The sequence below is a fragment of the Acomys russatus genome, chromosome 2 (genome assembly GCF_903995435.1).
Source record: "Acomys russatus chromosome 2, mAcoRus1.1, whole genome shotgun sequence".
Lineage (NCBI taxonomy): Eukaryota > Metazoa > Chordata > Mammalia > Rodentia > Muridae > Acomys > Acomys russatus.
The window spans coordinates 89,451,762-89,470,491 of NC_067138.1; the positions used below are offsets into that span (position 1 = coordinate 89,451,762).

Consider the following 18,730-nt stretch of genomic DNA (forward strand, 5'->3'; position numbering starts at 1 on the left):
ATTATATTTTAAAATTATTTCCACTCACACCAAAAGTACTATGTTATTCCTCTTAAAACAAAAGTTTGAAACTCTCCAATGCAACTTGCCTGCCACAAAGAGGGTACCAGGAAGGAAAACACAAATGTAAGCGTCATCCTGGGCCCAATTCAATCTTTCATGGACTGTTTCTCTGTGGTGCGTTAGGCCTGTTAGTACCAGCGCTTGTTCTTATGGGTGCTTAGAGGTCAGTTTCTGACAAAAACAATGGGTTTCAATTGCTAACAAGCAATAGCCAGCCAAATACCATGTCTCTGTCATGAGTGACGCAATACTATACTCTTTTTCAGTAAGTCCTAAAGACCTGTGACATTTCAGAGTTCTCTTCAGTAATCAACACTCAAAGGTCATGTCACTCAAGGTACCTAACTTCTCCAGTACCCCACACAAGCTGACAACAGGCCTACAGGACAAAGGCCGTGGTAAATGCCACTCGAGGCATGGGCGATGTACACTTGACATCAGGACTTCTTCCTTGACAGCCACCACAGACCCTGCTTGCTTTCCTTAGCTGTGGCTACTCTAGTCTTTTGTACTACCTCTTCTAGGAACAGGCTTGAAAATAACAATACGGACACACAGTCTCCTGAGGCAGCGCAGCTTCTGCAGAGTTTCTGGATGCCCCTTGGTGGTAGACTATGTTCTGGATAGGGCTGAGGAGGGCCACTTCTGCTCTCATCTTAGAGGGAATATGGACCAACAACAGCGCGTTCTGCCATCATCAGGTTGAGTGCTTTCCTAGTCTCCTGACTGTCCTTAAAGCCCACAAACCAAACACCTTCACCAGCTATGTAGACAAGCATTGCCATTCTTAAATGTATAACCAGTATCTGGATATGTGGGCACACGCCTTTAATCTTAGCACTAAAGAGGCAGGGGTAGGTGGATCTCTGTGAGTTCAAGACCAGCCTGGTCTGCATAATGAGTCCAGACCAGTGAAGGAGTACATAGAAAGACCCTGTCTGAAAAACAAAACAGTAATTTTACCTTGGAAAAACATTAATAGTCTGTAGAAAATGAAACTCTCCAAGATGGTTGAATATAATTTTTTGAGGGGAAAAATGCCAGTATCTGTAAATATTGTAAAATTTCAAGCCCTTTGTTCTAGTCATTTTACTTTTAGGAAACTGTCTTCTAAAATACTTGAAAGAATACACAAAACATATGTACAAGGATTTTAGGACAGCAATATTTGCTAGCAGTGAGGTTAAAGCCATAAAACTGCCCTTCAATGAGGAAGAAACAAGTATAGTATGGTACTGTCCCACTTATAACTGAACGGCTCTGAACATATTCAATGCACGTACACACACTGATGTGCATCAAGGTCACATTGTAGCACATGTGCTTGCAAGAAAACAAAAGGCAAATGAAAAACAAACCTCCATGTGACCCTTATACACATTTGTGTTTGTCCTAAATGTGTCCACAGCTTCAAAATCAGCCACTCACCAAGGTGAGTCGGGGAAGAGGAAAGGACACTCGATTCACTCTCTACCCTTCAGTGACAGATCGGGGATCCGCGCCTCTAAAAGAAAGGGAGAGCAAGCTCCCAATGCGCTCGTACCTTCACTCAGCTGTTCCAGTGACCCTCGGGAAAGGAGACTTGAGAAGGACTCTACAACTGTGCACTTCTTCCTGTACCTGCATTGGGGACAGACAGGGGAAAGGGAACCGAAGGGAAGACGACAGGGTAAATTGAAGCTCACTGTCCCTGAGAGTCACTTCAATCAGCACAAGTCGCCACGCTGGAATGCCAAGCCCCTCTGCAAGGCCAAGCCCTCCTCGCCCAGGGCTGCACACACAGTGACTGGTCCTGTGCTGCCAACCACGGGCACTCAACCAACCAAGTGTGGTGTAGGGGAGCCCACACACCCACTGAGCACAGCCTCCCCTCATTTTTCTGGGTAAGAGCAGAATTTCTGTGGTAAGCGTTTCCATGGATGAAAAAAAAGTGCACTGTTAGGAAAAAGCTCTTCATTTGAGAATTTACAGCATAATTGCATGAAGATTCATCTTAGCCACTGAAAAATTCACCAGTACAAATAATAGCTTTCAGTAAGGCCTTCTACATTCTAAAGTTTAAAGTTGACATACTCGGGCTGGAGAGATGACTCAGGAGTTAAGAGCTCTTCCAAAGGTCCTGAGTTCAATTCCTAGCACCCACATGGTGACTCACAACCATCTATAATGAGATCTGGTGCCCTCTTCTGGCCTGTAGGGAGAACACTGCAGACATAATTAATAAATAAATAAATATTTTTTTTAAAAAAGCCAACACTCTCATTCTGACCAACTAGGAGTATCCAAAGATCCTCAGGAAGCAGCACACTTCCCACTTAACCTGACAGCTCTGAACTGACCTACCTCAAAAGAACTAGAAAAATGCCCTCTGCAAACCCTTCTGAAGCCTCCTTCAGACTTTCAGCACAGCTCAGGCCCCAGGTTTCCAGCAGAGGGTACAGTCGCTAATCGAGAGCCATATTATAACACCCAGTAAGAGTTCTTGAATCCCACTGCATAGAACTGAACTGGCCAAGAAACTATGCAGCTGAAATCCTGCTCCATAATTCTGGATAGCCTCAAACCCAGACACCTTAGTTCAGCAGGCTGCATTCACTTAGTACTATGGCAGGAAGGTTTGGTGTCTTACATATAAACTACTCAGTCATACTTTTGGCAGGTTTGCAAAGCGTCCTTCATGGCGGAAATGCCATTCTGGATGTCCTGTTGCTCAAAGGTCATGACAGCCTGCAACACCACAATGGTACTGTAGCCCAAAGCGTGGTACATGCTCTCCTTGGCCCTAGAAAAAACACAGCCAGTTAGTGCATCTCAATACAATGAAAGGAAAGGAAACAAAAGCCTAGGTCTTTTTTTGATACCAGCAATACCAAATCTTCACTGTGCACGTCTCGCCTGCTGCTCCACAGGGACTGAAATGATACAAGCTCTGAAAAGCCTGCTTTAAAAACTCAAGAAGAAGAAACAAAAACAAACAAAAAAAAATAAAATAAACTGAAGAAGCAACTTAGAGCAGCACGGCAGAATAAGCTGCTTGGACAACATGCCTTTCCATGATTCAGCACAAGGGGGCAGCCTACGGACTTGTTTCCTAGAAAAAGTCTGAAAGCAAACCAATTTTTTTTTCCCCCAGTTAAATAGGTGCCGGTGTACCACCTTAAAATCTGAAATGAGTGAGGCTTGGAGGCACACAACTCCGATTCAAGTGTCCTGAGAAGTAGAGACAAGAGTTCAAGAATTCCAGGTCATCTGTGAGTTTGAGGCCAGTCTGAACTATGTAAACCATCTCAAAAACAGGAAAGAAAAAAATGAGGAAGGAAGGGAGGGAGGGAGGGAGGGAGGGAGGGAGGGAGGAAGGAAGGAAGGAAGGAAGGAAGGAAGGAAGGAAGGAAGGAAGAAGGAAGGAAGGAAGGAAGGAAGGAGAAAATCTGGAAATTTTTGTGTGATACAGAGAAAAGGTGTCTTTGAAACTGTTCTCTCCTCTCTAGCCAAAGGCTAAGAGGAAGCAAGACTCTTGCAATGAACTGGGTCAAGAGCACAGAGCACCCATGTACCCGACCAAAGCAAACTTAGGGTCTGGGAGTCCTGATTAAAGCTCCTGATAGCTGACCTTATCAAGCTGTCACGTGCCTGAGGCTGCAAGCCTCCAGTGCTGACTGTTCATGTTTAACATAGCAATGTGTTTTAAGCTGTGGCTCAACATCCTGAGGCTTTCCTAAGGACCACTTCTTTCATTCGCCTGGGACAGAGTCTGGAGAGCCTTTGTCCTTGACGCAGGCACAGCCCACTCACCCCAGAAGTCATCAGTAGCAGCTCAAGCCTCTCTCTCAAGTGGGTGGAAGGGACTTTTAACAGTGAACCAGGCATAAAGATCAGAGACTGTGAAACTAATAACTTATTTGTATCCTATTTTACAAGCAGATGGTAGAGATGAAAAGGAGATCTGTTTGGAAAATAAAATAAAATGAAATAAAGGACATAGGTAGAGACACTGAGTCAGAAGGCAAGAGAGCTCAAGAGTGGCAAAGCCGGGCAGACAGAAGATACAAAGGAGGCAGGTCCAGAGATGACAGATGAAGTCAGAGGGACACCACTGGCCACCTGACATGAGGGATAGGATTCTCCAACTTAGGCATCAAGTCTTCCTCTAGCAGCTGAGTCTAGAGACCCCTGCAAAATGAGATGAGTTCTGCAAAGTCCGCCCCATGCAGGGAGAGCTAAGGTCAGGGAGCACGCTATGTGGGCAGGATGCTGCCAAGCCTGAAAACTTCCGTGACAGAAGCAGTGAGCCCCACCCCCATATTCCTGCTAGGTTTAGGTTTGATTTGGGCGCTGAGACAGCTTCTCTGTACTCCTCCCCTGATCACTTCAAAGGAAATTCAGTGATGCTTAGAGGGAGGGCTCAGCTGTGACCACTCCAAAACCACAGAAACTACAATTTTCTACTGATTAAATCTGAAAAGACATCTCTTTAAAGCTGATTGATGGGATGGGGTCTCAATCAAATTAGCTTACAAATATTGAGGCATGTACATATTAACACACAAACATGACATCAGAGAAATACATGAAAATAGCTTCTCTAAGGAGACATGGAGTTAATTACCATGGGCGAAGCAACTCTAAGGCATCTTTAAATTTGTTACTGAGAAATAAGTTCAGTGCTTCTGCACACTCTTCTAGGCCACTCTTGAGATCCACCTTGGCTGATGAACTGAAGGAAAAAAAAAACAAAAAGACATAGGATTTTTGTACCTTTTATCATTAGCACCCTGTCCCAGGAAGTAGGGGGAGGGGGCTATGGAGACCAGTTGAAATTCCCCCTTGGCCACTTCTCAATGCTGGGGCAAAGGAGGGTACCCTACCCTCTGGAAGGCCTGTAAGAAACAGATGGGCGGGGCAAAAGGCACAGACGTGTGCTGCACACACAGGTGCGTGTCAAGGATGAACAGGGAGTATCTAGTCACTCCCATTAAGATTGAAAGGCAGATAAACCTCCGCAGAGGAGAGAGAGAGGTGGAGCCAGACACAACTAATGGCTTTACTCAGCTTGGACTTGCTCTTTGAAATGGGGTCTCCCATTCTAGCCCAGGCTGGCCTGGAACTCAAGGCCATTCTCCTGCCTTGTCTCCCCAAGTGCTATAGCCTTAGGCATGACACTCTGAACTCCATTTCCAGACAAGTCCTTGTGGGCTGTGGAGGGAATCAGGGCCCACTCTAGTCTCCACCCTCCCACTCTAGTCTCCACCCTCCCACTCTCTAGCCTCTACCCTCCCGCTCTAGTCTCCACGCTCCCACTCTAGTCTCCACCCTCCCACTCTAATCCCCACCCTCCCACTCTAGTCTCCACCCTCCCACTCTAATCCCCACCCTCCCACTCTAGTCTCCACCCCCCCCCACTCTAGTCTCCACCCTCCCACTCTAGTCTCCACCCTCCCACTCTAGTCTCCACCCTCCCACTCTAGTCTCTACACTCCCACTCTAGTCTCCACCCTCCCACTCTCTAGTCTCCACCCTCCCACTCTCTAGTCTCCACCCTCCCACTCTAGTCTCTACCCTCCCACTCTAGTCTCTACCCTCCCACTCTAGCCTTCAACCTCCCACTCTAGCCTCCACCCTCCCACTCTCGTCTTCTACCCTTCCACACTAGTCTCCACCCCCCACTCTAGTCTCCACCCCCCCACTCTAGTCTCCACCCTCCCACTCTAGTCTCCACCCTCCACTCTAGTCTCTACGCCCCCACTCTAGTCCCCACCCCCCCACTCTAGTCTCCACCCTCCCACTCTAGTCTCCACCCCCCCACTCTAGTCTCCACCCTCCCACTCTAGTCTCCACCCTCCCACTCTCTAGTCTCCACCCTCCCACTCTAGTCTCCACCCTCCCACTCTAGTCTCTACCCTCCCACTCTTGCCTCTACCCTCCCACTCTAGTCTCTACCCTCCCACTCTTGCGTCTACCCTCCCACACTAGTCTCTACCCTCCCACTCTTGCCTCTACCCTCCCACGCTAGTCTCTACCCCCCCACTCTAGCCTCCACCCCCCCACTCTAGCCTCCACCCTCCCACTCTAGTCTCCACCCTCCCACTCTAGTCTCCACCCTCCCACTCTAATCTCCACCCCTCCCACTCTAGTCTCTACCCTCCACTCTAGTCTCCACCCTCCCACTCTAGTCTCTATGCTCTCGGTCATCTTCCTAAGTGGTGAGTATATACCGAGGAGACACATAGCACCGCATTCTCTGTGGAGCAGTTTCCCTCAGCAGTCAGGGTACTTCAAAGAAAGTTTCTCCCTGTTCTCCAAAAGGAAAATAAAATCAGAGAAAATGATACCCCAAAGGAGAAGCTGACATGCTGACTACTTAAGGAGCTTCAGAGCCCAGGTCTCTCTGACCTCCCATTTCCTTTTATCGTCCTTTTTTTTTTTTTTTTTTAGAATAAATTTATTAGCATACCATAACATATTCAAACATGCATATATACACACATACAAAATACATACATGTATTTTGGTTGTGTTCACCCTGTTTTTTTCATTTTTCTCATCCTTACTCTCATTAATAATCCTTTTCCATTTTCTGACTTGTCACCTCTACCTTCCTGTCTTTTCTTTTTTGTGTGTGTGACCAGATATAAAAATCTTTTTTTTTTTTTTTTTTTTTTTTTTTTTGGTTTTTCGAGACAGGGTCTCTCTGTGTAGCCTTGGCCATCCTGGACTCACTTTGTAGACCAGGCTGGCCTCGAACTCACAGCTATCCGCCTGCCTCTGCCTCCCGAATAAAAAAATATCTACACTCTTGTGAGCCAACTCTCATCTATGCTCCTATAAAAATCTTTTACAGGAGCATAGATGAGAGTTGGCTCACAAGAGTGTAGATACTTTACCAATGGCTATACTGCTAAAGAAAAAAAAAAAAAGCCTGCTCCTCCAAGCAACTGCTAGTGTATAAAACTCCACCAGGTCTGGAGTCCCATGACTCTCCCTTTCCAACCCAGGGTGTAACTGGGCCCAGTCTACGGCAGGTCATTGCAGCTGCTCGGAGTGCAGTAGTCATGCCATTGCACAAGGCAGTGGTTCACAGAGCCTAGTCCCCTCTTGTCACCCTATGTTCTTTCTGCGCCTTCCATGGTATTGCCTGAGCCTGGAAGCGACCTCCCTGCTGGCTAGCCTTCAAAATGTTGCAAGGTGCTACACAGGCGGCTAAAGGAGAATCATTATCAACGGTCTTATGTAGCGTGTGTGTGTGTGCGTGTGTGTGTGTGTGCACACGCGCAAGATGTATCATAGAGGAGAATCATTATCAACGGTCTTATGTAGCATGTGTGTGTGCGTGTGAGTGTGTGTGTGTGTGCACACGCGCAAGATGTATCATAGAGGAGAATCATTATCAACGGTCTTATGTAGCCTGTGTGTGTGTGCGTGTGCGTGTGTGCACGCACGTGTGCGCGCGTGCAAGATGTATCATAGTGCAATTTGATGCCTAATCTCCAAGAAGAAATGCAGTGGTACTGTCAATTAGTCCAAAGTCCATGGCTAGGAGATCATAAGCCATAGTGAGAAAGCTACTGCTGTTGTTTTACTAATGGGATATGATGTGCCTTCAAAGTGTTTTCTAAGTAACTGTATTTATGCAGATATAAGCTCTAGTCAAAGAAGCTTCTTGTTCCAAGGAGCCATGCTGACTGTAGGAACTTGTGCCTGGTAATGACTCTTGAATATCCACTCCTAAATGGAACATCTATAGTGTCCCTTTTTTTTTTTTTTTTTAATGTAGCCCTGGCCTAAAACTCACTATGTAACCCAGGCCAGCCTACAACTGATGATGGTAATCCTGCCTTGGCTTCCTCAGTACTAGGATAACAGGCATGCATTACCACACCTATGTTCTGGGGCATCATTTCAAAAGTCCCAGGAACACCAACTCTGTGTATTAACAGAGATGGGTCTCAACTTTCTTATCTGTAAAATGAGAATGTGGCAATCTATTTCCTGGGCTGTTGTAAGGAAGAGTTCCACCCACAAACACTGCCCATAACAAACACGAGCTGGATTAAGATGTGCAAGGGGAGGGCCACACACAGGCCTAATTCTGATGAGCACAGTGATGGAAAGATGCCCGCAGCGGACTTGGTGGAGTACTTTAGCCCCAGCACTTGGAAGGCAGAGGCAGGCAGACCTTTGAGAGTTGAAACCAGCCTGATCTACATCGCCAGCTCCAGGCCAGCCATGGTTACCCTGTCTTTATAAAAACAAACAAACAAACAAAGCCTTCTTTCACTTCCCCGCCCTGTGTGCTCCAGACTTCTCTCTCACCTGCCTTGCATCCCACTCCCCCAGTTCCAAGACGCTAGGAGGCTCATCTTCTACTCCCAGGAAATAGGCGGTGACCAGAAGGCTTTGCCAAACAACAGCCACTTCTGCATCTCAGCTGCCACATGATCCACTACACCTGTCCCAGCCCAGGACAAACAAACGAAGAGGCTGTGGCCCTTCAAAGTTGTCTTGTATGAGGTTTGCTTGGGACAGAACCGGCAAGTCTACTCCCAGCAGACGACCAGTGCTGCTACCAAGTGTTCTAACACTTCCGTGTTGGTCAGGATTCCTCTTGGAGACATTCAGCCCTCACTGTCTCCAAGGCCATCACATGAATGGAGAAGGTTACCCCTTCTGACCCAAACTCTAATGCTCTCCCAGGAAGACTTTCCTGGTGACAAATGTTTTGACTTGGTGATTCTCCATCTTAAGCCTTAGGCACACCTTTGAGAGCTTGTTAACGCAGGCTGCTGGACCCCCCCCCCCCACTCAAGAGCTTCTGACTCAGTAGGCTTGGCAGTGTCTCAAATGAAAGCCCAATTCTGCCTTAATTCGTCCTCTGTACAGCTCCCAGATGTCTCTTCCTAAACAGATATTCACAACACTGTCTATATTCACAACACTGTCTCCTCAGACTAAGGCCCAGGAAACGTAGTCCCACCAAAGCTGTCCAATCAGACTAGAATAATGAGCAAGACCATTTAAAACTCAGCAGGCATCTCTGGAGAAGCTCATCAACACGGATTCCCCTCAAGCGGGGCATGATAGAATGAAATGAATCTTCAACTAGAAGTAAAGGTGAGTGTTTACATGCTCTGGGTCCCTGGCCATCTACACCCAGGTGCTTTCACAACCCACAGAGGCGGCGAAGGTTGCCTGGGGCATGCTTGTGAATGCTCCAGCTCCGTGTGAATTAGCCGCTGTGGAGGCTCAGCCCACAGGCTCCCATTCGCAACCTGCTGGGGCTGTCCCCATTTCTTGCTACGTATCTTCAGTGAAGCAAAGATTCCTTTCTATTTCTAATGTACATGATGTGGGATGATTTAGTCTTATGTTTTTAAAATCAATACAAAATAATGTATATATTTCTAATGTACATGACATAATACAAGGTAGGGAGATTGTTTTAGTCTTATGTTTTTGAAAACCATACAAAATAATTTCTAACAAATACCCGGGATGATGTTAGCAGTGTCCCTTACATCCCAACCCAATTTCTCCCTTTAACAATCACTCAGCATGCGTGACTGCAAATGCTGTATGCCTGTAGTGAATGAGATCTTGGCTCTTTCCTGACCTCACCCCAATCCTACATTTGACCATAACAAGTCCTTTTTCTTCCCTAATACTCAGTTTCCTAATTCATAAGATACATCTAGTAAAAGTGCCCACATGAATGTCACTGTTAATACATGTGATGCACTGAGATTAGTGTCTTGCAGAAATCCTTGGATAATGCCTCCTGTTAGTACCATTGTGCCATTAATAACTTAACTGCCTTCAGTAATTCGGAGTCATTTGTTCACAGATCCACCCAACTGTATAATACCAGACAAGTCGGCGCTAGAGTAGGGACACAATAAAATGTAAATATGGAAGAGAAAATGAATGAAAGTTCAGAAAGTCTGAGGAGTTTTCCATAGAAATAACATCGGGGCATGGTGAGACCTCTTATCCAAGATGACAAAGACTTTAGAGACAGGTCAGTCAGCAAAGCTAGTGGCTTGCAAACTCGACCCCCAGAAACCATGTAAAAAGCAGGATGCAATGGAGCACACCTCTAATCACAGCAACAATGACACAGAAGGTAGAAAGAAGCAGGTTCCTGAAAGTTCACAGACCAACTAGCCCAGCCTACGTAGTCAAACTGCAGCCCAGTGAGGGGTCCTTCCTCAAACAAAATATAGAAGGCTCCCTAAGACAGGCAGCTGAGGTTGTCCTGTGAGCGTCAAATGTGCAACCCCTCCCCCCACAAATATGCTATTAACTAAGTTATTAATTAACTAAAAGGAAAAGGGGAACTAAGTTAGGCTCAATGGTTTGAGCAATCTATCCTTCATTCTTTTTTAAAGTAATACATACTAACAATAATACATAATAAGATTGTAATGACATATCATAACCACTTAGAGTACAGTACAGCACTGCGCAGTATCGCACACTACTGTGAAATCTCTACAACTTTTACACCCCGCAAAACTGAACCTATGTTCTTAACAAGCAGTGGCTCCCTATGCTGCACTCTTTCCAAAGCAATGCAAATGGAGCCTCCTCTTTCCACACTAGCGTCCACTCAATATTCTGCCATAACCAATGACTCACCATTTGGGAACCTTGTCCTACTAAACATCTGGAATTCTACTTCCTGCAGTGTCTGCAATTGTCTTCACAGTGCTGGGATGCCCCCAAAGACACCCACAGACTCCGACAGGCTGACGCTTCAGTGACATCAGCACAGTATCTTCTGATGAGGATGGGGTGGGGACATTGCTGAGTCTATGAAATCTACAACTGTTAATGCCATATGGAAGCATCCCTATATCTTTTCCCACATCTGACCTCCACATATTCCTGGATGTGTATCTCTAACCTTTCCTCTTCCAACTCAGACATATGTGCAAATCTCAATCATCTTTACTTCAGCAAACTAAACAAGGAAGTAACTTACCCTCTGCTAGCCATGACATGGTGGGGGGAGGCATCTGGAATGTCCCCTAAGACCCATGTGGTAAAGTGGGACTGTGGTGTCCTGGCTCCCTCTCCTGTCCCCTGCCCTGGCCATGATGTAAGTGCAGTATTGGCCTGCCACGGACACCACATGCCCTTACAATGTGCAGCCTCACCACAGAGCCAAAAGCAGTAGGGCTGGCCCATCATGGGCTAGAAACAAAATAAACCTTTCTGAGTTGATGGCCTCAGGCAGTCTTTATAGTTGCAGAAACTGATTGGCACAACATCCCCTCCTGCCCCAACTTCCTCCATTCTCTTTAAGAACTAAGCCCAAAATACAAAGGACGCTTCTCAGCCTGCATGCATCCGTGCCTCTTTAGAACATCTACCTTACAGACCCGATTCCAGAACTCGCCCGCTCTCAAATCCTTGTCCATCTTGTGGCCACTGCTCAGTCCCACCCCACAAGCGCCACGTCTGTGGCTCTTGCTGAACTTCCATTCTCCCCACGATGCTTCCCTCTTCCCAGAGGTCCCCTGCCCATCCCACCTCTCCTTTCTTTTATCATGCTATCTCCCAGAAATTGCACTTGTGGCCCCGGGCTCCAAGTTAAGATTCCTGAGCCATAACCCCAGTTAACCTGTGACCTTTATTCACTACTGCTTTCAACGATTTTTATTGTACTACAGCTTTCAAGCACAGCTTTATAAATGTTGATGCTGTAGTTACCTAGGCAACGGAAGGATTTGAGGATAACTATGAGAAGAGAAGATTTCTAGAAAAAAGTCACATTTTGTTGACCAAGGGCGTTTGGAATTTTTATTTTTATTTTTTTTGTTTTGTTTTGTTTTTCGAGTCAGGGTTTCTCTGTGAAGCCTTGTCTATGACTTGCTCTGTAGACCAGGCTGGCCTCGAACTCACATCAATCTGCCCGCCTCTGCCTCCCGAGTGCTGGGATTAAAGGCGTGTGCCACCACGCCCGGCAAAGGCATTTGGAATTTTAAAAAGTAATGTGGAAAATAAACTTTTAAGATTCTTTTTTTTTTTTTTAAGATTTTATTTATTTATTATTAAGAATACAGTGCTCTGTCTGCATGTATGCCAGCAATGGCAGAAGAGGTCATCGGATCACATTATAGATGGTTGTGAGCCACCATGTAGTTGCTGGGAATTGAACTCAGGACCTCTGGAAGAGCAGACAGTGCTCTTAACCTCTGAGCCATCTCTCCAGCCCAATTTTTAAGATTCTTACAAGCTATTTCCAACTTCATCTCCATCCTTCAACCCCTTCCATATTAAGACAACTTCGCCAAATCCATGAGTATAAGGAGCACACTTGTGAACAGCGACTTCCAATGTCAAATCTAAAATGAAGACCCGCTAGACAAATGCAAAAGCGCCACAAACCGGTAAGGAAGAATGTAAAGGACTTTTCCATGGGTGCTAAGACTTCTTTAACAAAATGTCTTGAAACCCATAAAAGAACAACTCGGGCTAAGGAAGTGGCTTGGGGATAAGGCTGAGTTCACATCCCCAGAACCCACATAAAACCAGACACTGTAACCTACGTCCCAGCACTGTTGTGGAGTGGAGACCCATAAATCCCTAGAGCTGGTGGCCAGCTAGCCTGGGGTAAGCAGCCGCCGAGACATCCTGCTTCAGAGTGAGGGGTAAGAACTGACATCTGAGCTTGTTCTCTGACCTCCACACCCATACCACAACACACCAGCACCCATACTCACCACACAAACACACACACCTGCATGCATACACACACACTCACACACACACACACACATACTTTTAAAAAACCAACTTATACATCCAGAAATCTGTTAATTCTAGAATGATTGGAAAGAACAATAATTGGCAATTAAATATGATATTGTGGGAAAAAAAACTATTAGAAAGGGAAAATATAATGATATGTAAATTTAAAAAGCAGCCTACAGAACAATGTAACATGGTCCCAATTAAAGCAATTAATTAGTAAGTCTAAGAAGAATACACTGTTCTGGTATCGCATCTCATTTTCTTTGTGCTTTCTGTGGCTCCTGGGTGTCTACAATAGATATAGTTCTTTCTTTTTTTTTTAAGATTTTATTTATTTATTATTTAGACAGTATTCTGCCCCCATGTGTGCCTGCACGCCAAAAGAGAGCACTAGATCTCATTATAGATGGTTGTGAGCCACCATGTGGATGCTGGGAATTGAACTCAGGACCCCTGAAAGAACAGCCAGCACTCTTAACCTCTGAGCCATCTCTCCAGCCTCTGGATATAGTTCTTAAAATATATCCTTAAGCCAAGGATGTGGAAGAATATAAAAAAGAAAAATAACACTAACACAACATTGGTTTTTAAGATATAATATAGGTCATGTGTGGTTGCTGTAATTCCAGAACTTCATGCAGAAGGATCAAGAATTCAAGCTCATCTTTAACTACATAGCTAATGCCAGGCCTGCCCAGCTACAAACAAAACAAATAAAGCAAAAGTCTCTTTTTTTTTTTTTTTTTCTTTTAGACAGGGTTTCTCTGTGTAACTTTGGCTGTCCTGGACTCATTTTGTAGACCAGGCTGGCCTCGAACTCAGAGATCCACCTGCCTCTGCTGGGATTAAAGGCGTGCGCCACCACGCCCAGCTGCAAAAGTCTTAAAGTTTAAAAATAAGCCAGTAAAATGTGCCTGCTGCCAAGCCTGAGGACATGACTTCAATTCCTGGGACCCACACAGTGAAAGGAGAGAAGTGACTCCTGCGGGTTGTCCTCTGCCTTACACACGTGTGCTATGGCACACACTCTCACACTCGTGCGCATACACAAAATAACGCTAATGGCTTTTGAGGGCCAAGCAGCTGTGTAACCAAAGTTGAATCTAGCTTTGCTCTTACTACACCACTGGGTCCCCTGGCATGCGTCATCTTCTCTAACCTGTAAAATGGACTCTCTCATTGCCTAGGCCCACCCCCACCTCACAAATGTGCTAGTCTCCATGGAGTCCCCAACAGTCCCCACACACCCTTCTGACCTTCCCACAGCAGATGCTCCCAGCTGTTTGGATGTCCGTTTGGTGTCACATGGTGCAAAATGAAAGCTGCCTGTTGCCATGTCCGTCGGAGATCTGTTGATTGAAAAACAGTGAGGGTTTTAGTTCTTCGCTCTGGGAGAAAGAGCTGAACAAGAGAACACTACGTGTCCACTAGTCGTATCACACAGCTCATCTCTATTTCAACTGAAAAGCAATACAACTCTATTTGTGTTAAACATTTAGGAAATAAAGCCACTGGGAGATTTACTGATTTTCCTTATATTTTAACATACAAAAAGTATATTAAAGTCGCCCACAGCGGTGGTTCTCAACCTTCCAAATGCTGCAACCCTTTAATACAGTTCATGTTGAAGTGATCCATAACCATATCATTGCTACTTCATAACTATAATTTTGCTACAGTTATAAATCATAACGTAAATATCTGATATGCGACTCCCCCCACCAAGGGGTCATGACCCACAGATTAAAAACTGCTGGCCTAGTGGCGCATGCCTTTAATCCTAGCACTCAGGAGACAGAGGCAGGCAGATCTCTGTGAGTTCAAGGTCAGCCTGGTGAGTGATTCTATGACAGCTACACAGAAAACCTTGTCTCGAAAAAAAATATAAAAAACAAAACAAAAATAACTGCTGGCTCACAGCCATCTATCTCCTTCCCCCCCCCCCCCCCCCCTTGAGGAAGAGGGCAGGGACAGGCAGGGTCTGGCTACATAGTCCTGACTGGCCTGGAACTCACTATATAGATCAGGGTGGTCTCAAATTTCCAGCGAGCCTCCTCTCTCGACGTGCCAAATGCTGGGATCACAAGTGTCACTATGGTTAAGCCATATCATTATATGTACAGTCTTCCAGATTTTTCAGTTTTATGTTAGGGTCTGTCTCCGTAGCTCAGGCGGCCTCAGACTCACAGCAATGTTCTTGCTTCAGCCTCCCAAGAGCTGAGATTGGAAATGTGAGACACCAAGCATGGCTCTGCTTTTATTAGAACATTATTAAAATATTTATTATATTTGTAATATGGAATCTGAGGCAAAAGCTAGTCATCTTCCTAGGATGCTGGGGTTTGTTATTGTTTTAATGCGTACGGGTGCTTTGCCTGCATGCATATGGGTGTCTATCCTTTGAGTCTAGAGGTACATACAGATGGCTGTGAGCTGCCAGGTAGGTGACAGGAATCCAACTCAGGTCCTCTGAAAGAGCAGCCAGTGTCCTTAACCAGTAAGCCATCACTCCAGCCCCACTTCTTGTTTGTTTGGGGTTGTTTTTTCTTTTCTTTTCTTTTTTTTTTAAAGACAAAAGTTTTCTCAATAGCCAGACTGGCCTTGACCACAACCCTCACCTCAGCCTTGTGAGTGCCAGGTTTGCAGGTGTATGTCCCCATGCCAGTCCTGAATGCCAGCTCTTCAACAAAATGATTGCCCTCCCATCAGCTTCTTATTTCCGGTGTTGGCTTAGGTGAACGGCCAGACCTGAATCTGGTGACAAACATTTAAATGATACCCTTCTCACCCATTATGTTTTTATACACACTGATGTCCCGGAAATGTTTTAAAGTTTACATTAATATCACACCAGGCCTATCATACCACAAACAGCACTTTTAATCAACAGGATCTGCTCAGGATCAGTTGCTGTTCTCGGTTAGAATGTATGTGTGCTGTAACCCGCCTCAGTTGCAAGCATCGACAGTAAGATATGCGTGTCTGCCAGTCTCCTCTCCTATGTGGACTGCTCCAGGGATCTGGTCATAAAATGGCACCAACGGCCACAGCATCCTTTTCCACAGGAGCCAAAACTTCATCCTTATGGTGGCAGGCACCATTCTACCAAAGGCCCTTAACCTCCAGCTCTCCCTCTGAGGTTTCTGCTTTTGCTCCGTAGAAAAGTTACTTGGCAGAGTGATCAGGATGTATCGCCTTCTCAGGATGAAGGGCCTCTGGAGAATCAGGAAAGAAACTGGGCGCTGGGTGCTGACAGTGCAGAACCCTGCCTCCCTCAGGACCTGGGTGACCTCCATCACATCCTTTTCAGCATGACACTTCCCAGCCCAGGCTCTCATCAAAACAAGCATCAAGAACCTATTTTTCTCCCCCTTTTTATGCTAAAAATGTTTCAAATGTATGAAAGAGAAAAATAGCACAGCACGCATACATTATATCTGGAATATGGTTTTGGGTACAGTGTGAACCACATTTAACTCCCACCCCCAACTCCTGCAAAGGCAGGCAATCAATTACTCGTCCTCCAGACAAAAGAAGACAGAAGTCCTCTCAAAATCCTAAAGCACTGACAGGCACACAGAAATGTTCGTCCTCTGGACATCTGCTAGCCTTTGCCTGGCTGGCCACTTAATGCTAAGGTTATGTTCTAGAAAATAGAACACAAGGGCTGGAGAGGTAGCTCAGGGTTAGCCTGCCGCTCTGAGAGAACACCCAGGTTCGATTCTCAGCACCCGCATGATGGCTCACAGCGGCCCATGGCTCCAGTCCCCAGAGGACCAAACATCCTCTTTTGATCTTGGTTGAACACCAGGCTCACACACATGGTATATACATGTACACACCAGGCTCACACACATGGTATATACATGTACACACCAGGCTCACACACATGGTATACACATGTACACACCAGGCTCACACACATGGTATACACATGTACACACCAGGCTCACACACATGGTAACATACCACCAGGCTCACCACACATGGTATACACATGTACACACCAGGCTCACACACATGGTATACACATGTACACACCAGGCTCACACACATGGTATACACATGTACACACCAGGCTCACACACATGGTACACACATGTACACACCAGGCTCACACACGTGGTACACACATGTACACACCAGGCTCACACACATGGTATACACATGTACACACCAGGCTCACACACATGGTATACACATGTACACACCAGGCTCACACACATGGTATACACATGTACACACCAGGCTCACACACATGGTATACACATGTACACACCAGGCTCACACACATGGTATACACATGTACACACCAGGCTCACACACATGGTATACACATGTACACACCAGGCTCACACACATGGTATACACATGTACACACAGGCAAGACACTCATACACATAAAACAAATACATCTCTTTTTAAAACTTCACATTAGCTAGGCGACGGTGGCGCACACCTTTAATCCCAGCACTTGGGAGGCAGAGGCAGGCAGATGGATCTCTGTGAGTTGGAGGCCAGCCTGGTCTACAGAACAGGATAGCCAGGGCTACACAGAGAAACCCTGTCTCAGAAAAACAAAAGAAAACAAAACAAAAACTTTACATTAGCTTGCAGCTATTTTACTCCAATAAGTACACAAATTTCTGAAAATGCTATAGTTTTATCACCTACCCAGTGATAAACTAGCAAAGCATTTTGTGTTTAATAAATCTTAACTCAACATTTTGTCTTCCATTTCCCAAGTGCTTTGGGGAGCATCTAACCACCTTGATGACCTCCCTGTTGATCAGCGAGCCTGCAGCATGTGCTGATGCTGCAGTTATTATCTGTGGCAACGCTGCACTAATGCTGCAAGCCCTAACAGATAGCAAGTCTCCACGTGTTCAGCCTGGTTCTGAGCATGCTTCTATTCCCCGTATCCACTGCCCACTACACTTCACACACTTACCGTCACCTCAGCTTTTTGATAAGTGGAGACAAATAGAAGCAAGTCATCTGCTTTGTTAACTGGTATTTGGGATCTTTTTATTATATTGTCATTCTCATTGCTGCGATTTTGACAGCCATAATTATTATAAAGTTATACAAAAAAGTCTTGCTGTGTTTTTTATTCAGATTTCATTATATTATTACAGAAATCTGCCAAAATGTTCTTTATAATATTGCGCTTCTTCTGTCTATATACATTGGTATGTTCAAGTCGGCTCTGCCCTCTCCAAAGTCCATTGTAATTAAAGAACTAGTCCCAGCTGGGAAATGGTGGGCCCTTGGGAGGTAGGATCCAGAGGAACAGCACTGATCACTGGAGGTGTCAGGCAGTTCTACTGTAACCTTTGAGTTTCTCGGGAACAATGTTACAAAAGGAACAAGCCTAGTGGGCCCATCCCTTCTCTACCCCTGTTGAGGATGTGACTATGTTCCCATACAAACTACCACCATAATATTCTGTCCATCTGCTACATGGCCACAGGTCAAGACTAATGGGACTTCTGATCTAGGACCTTGAACTAAGTGACCTTTTTCTCTATATGAATTAGCTAACTCGGGTGTTTTGTTGAAATAATGTAAAACTGACTAATACAGAGACTTATTCAAGTCTTTGCTTATTTCCTTCAATAAAGGCTAGCAGTATATTAACACTGTGCTGATGTCCATGTATTGTAAAAGAGCAACACTAAAATTTATGTTGCTCTATTTAAAAATCTGTAAGTAGTTCAACTTTTAAATTTTACCTGAACGCTTTCTCTTTTTTTTTTTTCTTTTTTTCTTTTTTTCTTAAATCAAATAGTGGGGGGGAACCACTCTCATTTGATTGACAGAGACTAAAGAAGGTGACACATTATGTTCTAACTACAAGTATTAATATGGAAGGAAAATATGCCTTTATTTTGCATTGTTTTAGACACTGTAA

The 18,730-nt window shown here is 45.2% G+C and overlaps 1 protein-coding gene across 1 annotated transcript in view; it reads right to left on the bottom strand.

The window, feature by feature from the left end:
* Positions 1-18,730, bottom strand: part of Ttc39b (tetratricopeptide repeat domain 39B) — a 64,017-nt gene that overhangs the window by 35,549 nt on the left and 9,738 nt on the right. The window contains exons 2-5 of the mRNA XM_051163821.1: positions 14,064-14,165; positions 4,670-4,777; positions 2,714-2,845; positions 1,607-1,683 (exon numbers count right to left, since the gene is read on the bottom strand). Of these exons, the coding sequence (XP_051019778.1) occupies positions 1,607-1,683; positions 2,714-2,845; positions 4,670-4,777; positions 14,064-14,152 (406 nt within the window). The 5' untranslated portion in view covers positions 14,153-14,165. The remainder of the gene's footprint in view (positions 1-1,606; positions 1,684-2,713; positions 2,846-4,669; positions 4,778-14,063; positions 14,166-18,730) is intronic.